Source organism: Octopus bimaculoides, chromosome 6, assembly GCF_001194135.2.
Source record: "Octopus bimaculoides isolate UCB-OBI-ISO-001 chromosome 6, ASM119413v2, whole genome shotgun sequence".
Taxonomy (NCBI): domain Eukaryota; kingdom Metazoa; phylum Mollusca; class Cephalopoda; order Octopoda; family Octopodidae; genus Octopus; species Octopus bimaculoides.
This window is the reverse complement of record NC_068986.1, coordinates 60,739,970-60,744,522: the sequence shown is the minus strand read 5'-3', so window position 1 is coordinate 60,744,522 and position 4,553 is coordinate 60,739,970. Positions and strand designations below refer to the sequence as shown.

General features: G+C 35.6%; 1 protein-coding gene across 2 annotated transcripts in view; it reads left to right on the top strand.

Annotated features, from left to right (window-relative positions):
• The window catches only part of LOC106871653 (uncharacterized), a 12,523-nt gene extending 8,612 nt beyond the window's left edge, over positions 1 to 3,911 (top strand). For both annotated transcript variants that reach the window (XM_052968753.1, XM_052968752.1), the window contains one exon: positions 2,463 to 3,911. In XM_052968753.1, coding sequence (XP_052824713.1) covers positions 2,463 to 2,648 — 186 coding nt within the window. In that variant the 3' untranslated portion in view covers positions 2,649 to 3,911. The remainder of the gene's footprint in view (positions 1 to 2,462) is intronic.
• Positions 3,912 to 4,553: the final 642 nt, after the last annotated feature.

Below are 4,553 nucleotides of genomic sequence, written 5' to 3'. Positions count from 1 at the left end.
ATATATATGGTACAATTAAAATGACATTAGGATACAAGGGAATCCATACAAATAAATACATGTAATTATGAACAATTCCAATACACAACCATCCATACACATCCACGCACGCGCAGACGCGCAAACGCGCTCACATGCACGCGTAAACACACATACACACACATACACGCACACACACATACACGCACACACACATACTTGTACACACACACACACGAACACAAGAACACACAAACACAAATACATACACGTACACACACGTACAAATATAAATATTTTCAGTGAATAGAGTACAGTAGTTAAGGAAAGGAGAGAAGTGAGTATAGCTGAAAAGGAAGTGGGTATAACTAAAAAGCGAAGAAAATTCCATACTAGTAGTTAAACCAAAAAGGACTGTGCCATTCGCGACATTGAAACAAATTAACGAAGAATTAGATAGACTTGAAAATCTTGGGGTTATTGAAAAAAAGTGATTACACTGAATGGGCGTTCCTAACAGTTTATGTTAAGAAAAAAAAAACCCGTGTATGTGCTGATTTTTCAATTGGGTTGAACGAATATTTGATGCCATATAATTACTCGTTACCAACTCTGGAAGAAATTCTCGTGAAGTTGAATGGAGGAAAACTTTTTTTTCAAAATTGGAGTTATCTGAAGCATACCTGTAGGTACAAGTTGATGGAGAATGTCCAAAATTACAAACGATAAAAACCCATAAAGGATTATATAAATTTATATAAAGTCAATTATATAATTGACTTCCTTTTGGCATAAAGGTAACACCAGGTATTTTCCAACAAGTTATGGACACTATGCTAGCAGGTTCGGATTTCGCAATAGTTTACATTGACGACATGCTCATAAAAAGTGAAACTCGTAGTCAGCATGCAGAGCATGTTAAAAAGGTCTTCGAAAAAATAAAAGATTATGAGTTTAAGCTCAAAAAGAAAATGTGTGATATGTTTTATACCAAGAATAAAATATCTAGGGCAGATTATTGATGAAAATGGACGTAGACCAGACTCGACAAGGGTGAGTGCAATAAAAAAATATGCCTCCCCCAGCAAGCATTACACCGTTACAAGCATTTTTGGGGCTCGCAAATTACTACCAAGTATACATACCGAATATGCATGATTTGAGAGCACTCCTGAATAATTTGTTTAAAAAAGACGTCAAGTGGCCGTACAAGTGCTAAAAAGCTTTTGAAGAAATTAAAAACATCTTAACGTCAACATTGTTGTTATCGCATCTTGACTCGAATTTAGAAATGGTAGTGGCATCAGACGCTAGTGAAAGTGGTACTGGAGCTGTGATTTTACACAAATATGAAGATGGTGGCATGAAAGCTGTAGTTCATACTTCGCATTCCTTATTGCCGGCTGAGAAAAGTTACAGTCAAATAGAGAAGGAAACATTAGCCATCATATTTGTGGTAAAGAAATTCCATAAATCTATACATGGAACAAGGTTCCGTTTGCAGACAGACCATCGCCCATTGTCGAGCTATGGATCAAGAAAGGGTATTCCCACACATACAGCCAACAGATTGCAGTGCTGGGGAACGATCCTACTGAATTATGACTCAAGATGGAGTATTTTCCATCGAAAAAATCAGGACATGCAGATGATTTGTCGAGGTTAATACCAAACTACAGTGAGCTACTAGATAACAAGGAAAACTAGACATAAGGAAATGGGAAAAATGGGTTAACTAAAAAGGAATTAGTACTATGAAGGCTTCCGTAGATGAAAACCAGTGAAAGTAGAGTCCCAACCCGACTGTCAAATATTGGTGCGGGATGAAACCACATCGTTCACTTCTCTCTGGATAAATTGTGACACAGTTGGGTTTATTTTCTACATGCTTACTTTATTTAGATGTTTCTTATGTCTCTCATAAGTATTGGCTTCTTAATCATACTACTTTAGTTATGCTCTCCTCTTTTTCAGTTTGATTTCTTTGATCCCAGTATCTCTTTTCCTTTATTTTTCTGTTGGAATATTCATACATCCCGTGTCCCTTCTTGTTTCGCCATTGTATTCATCTATAGTCTCGTTCATTTTCAGAGAAATCTTTCTACCCCAATAAGACTTTATAGACACACACCTTACCCTCTACAGATGGAATGATATCGGACAAAATTGGTCCATCGATAATGTCCTCTCCTACTCAGGTATCAGGAAGTTCTCTGCTAAGCAGTATCCTCTTATGGTGGTTCTTTTTTCCACATTTGTTGTAATAGGCTCTTTTATATTAAGAAAATGCTGGACATGTGTATGAAAATTTTGTATCTTATCGCCTAGTACACTTTCGGATCTTGCCTTCTACACAAAGAACTTTATTCTATATCACCGGGTACATATATAAAGTTAGGGTGTTACTTATTTAAATGCTTGTGTGTATAATGTTGTTAAAACAAATTAACTCCACAGTTACAATATTTTTTCATATTTTTCAGATTACCTCCAAAGGTGACCCAGAGGAGACACTAATTCTAGATGAGGCACTAGATATAGATGAGACACTCCTGATCCCGAGGTTTACTTCAGGAGTTCATCGCCAGTTGTATATCATGGCCACAATGCAAAAGCTTGTAGCAGATTTGAGCAACACTGAATACTTACTGGAGTTTATACTTTCGTAACCTGAATGTATTTTAGCACATATTTTGGCACGCACGCATGCGCGCGCGCGCACACACACACACACACACACACACACACACACACACACACACACAGACTCACACACAGACTCACACACACTCACACACACACACATCATTTAATATACACAGTATTTAAAAGAACTACTGATAGTTTCGTGCTTTAGAGATACGATATATTAGCGGAATTATATAACATGGCACCTATCTCCAAGCAATCTTTCAGGCCAAGTGCATATCGTTAGATGTTTTTAAAAACCAGGACGTTGGTCTATGAGAAAACATGAGAAATGGAGGACACTAAATGCTCCGCATTGAGTAGCTATCCCCAAAACTGACCTCCTTTTTGATATACTATTCCACACTTGCTAGATTAATTATGGTTTCTACTGACATAGAAGACAAAGAGTTTGGTAGTCCTACTTTTCTTTTCCTTCTTCTTGTTCCACTTTTTGCATCAACCTTGTTCGCGTGTTTCTTTCTTTCTTTCTTTCTTTCTTTCTTTCGTTTTTCTCATAGACCAGCGTCCTGGTTTTTAGATACATCTAACGATATGCACTGAGTATGAAAGATTGCTTGGAGGTTCATGGCAGGTTATATAAATCTGCCAATCTATTGTATCTCTAAAGCATAAAACTATTAGTAGTTTTTTTCTAAATACTGTGTTTATTAAATGATATTTATCTCTCACTGGATGGAATACATTTTACTCATCTTACCGATGTATATATGTATATGTGTTTTATATATATGTATGGGAGTAAAATCTATGCATGTATACACACACACACACACACACACACACACACACACACACACACACACACATATATATATATACCGTAAAATCCCATGCTATTTACGCACTTTTTTCACAAAAATAAAAATAAACTTTAGGGGTGCGTAAATTACATGAATTTTTTAATTTTTTTTTTTTTAAAGACTCACAAAACGAAATCATTCGTACTAGAAGTTGACTTATTTAATGTCAGAATAGGCTTTTATAGAAAAAATAGCGGCTTAAATATAATAAAGTTGACTTTTATTTATACTGGACAGTATAATGATTATTTTTTCTGTATAAATTTACTAAAACCATTAAATGGTTGACTACTTTTTAAAGTCTGACGTTCATGCTGATAATCACGGTCCGAGCCATATTTCACATATTTTACTAGGTTGAGTAAAGTGTCATCCAAATTGATGTTTATTGGTAATTAAACTTAATTTGCAACAACTGTGCATATTTATCAGCTTTGTTTTTGTTAATAATTCTTATCTTAACAACTTTTTCTGTAATCGTGATTTGAGAAGACATACAGTAGTATACTAAAGATCGGACATTATTTCTTGTGGGCAAGAAATGTAAAATAAAGTTTATTATAAACAACACAAACACTTTGTAATTTAATAGCTTTTAATGTGATACCTGTTAAACAGAAATTATTTTTTATTTAATGAAAATTTAATAAAATCTAATCGTAAGTTGGATACTGGTACAAGAAGCTTACCTGTTACCGACCGTACCTTATTAAACTGTACCAGCAAGCCCTCAATGGAGATGGCAGCATACCAGACTGGTTGGCTCTGGCGGAAACAAAGCTTGTTCCGAAAAGCAAGGAAACCCAATTGGCAAAAAATTACAGGCCTATTGCATGCCAAAATTTAATGTATAAGATTTATACAGCATGCCTAAACAGATTCCCCCAGGACCACTGTGAAAACAATAGTATAATCACAGCTGAACAAGCAGCTGGGAAGAAAGGAATCTGGGGATGTACTGAACAACTACTTATAACTAAGGTAGTAATGACGGAGGTACGGCACCACAGAAGAAATCTGGTCTCTATGTGGCTTGACTATAAAAAAGCATTCGACTCTGTC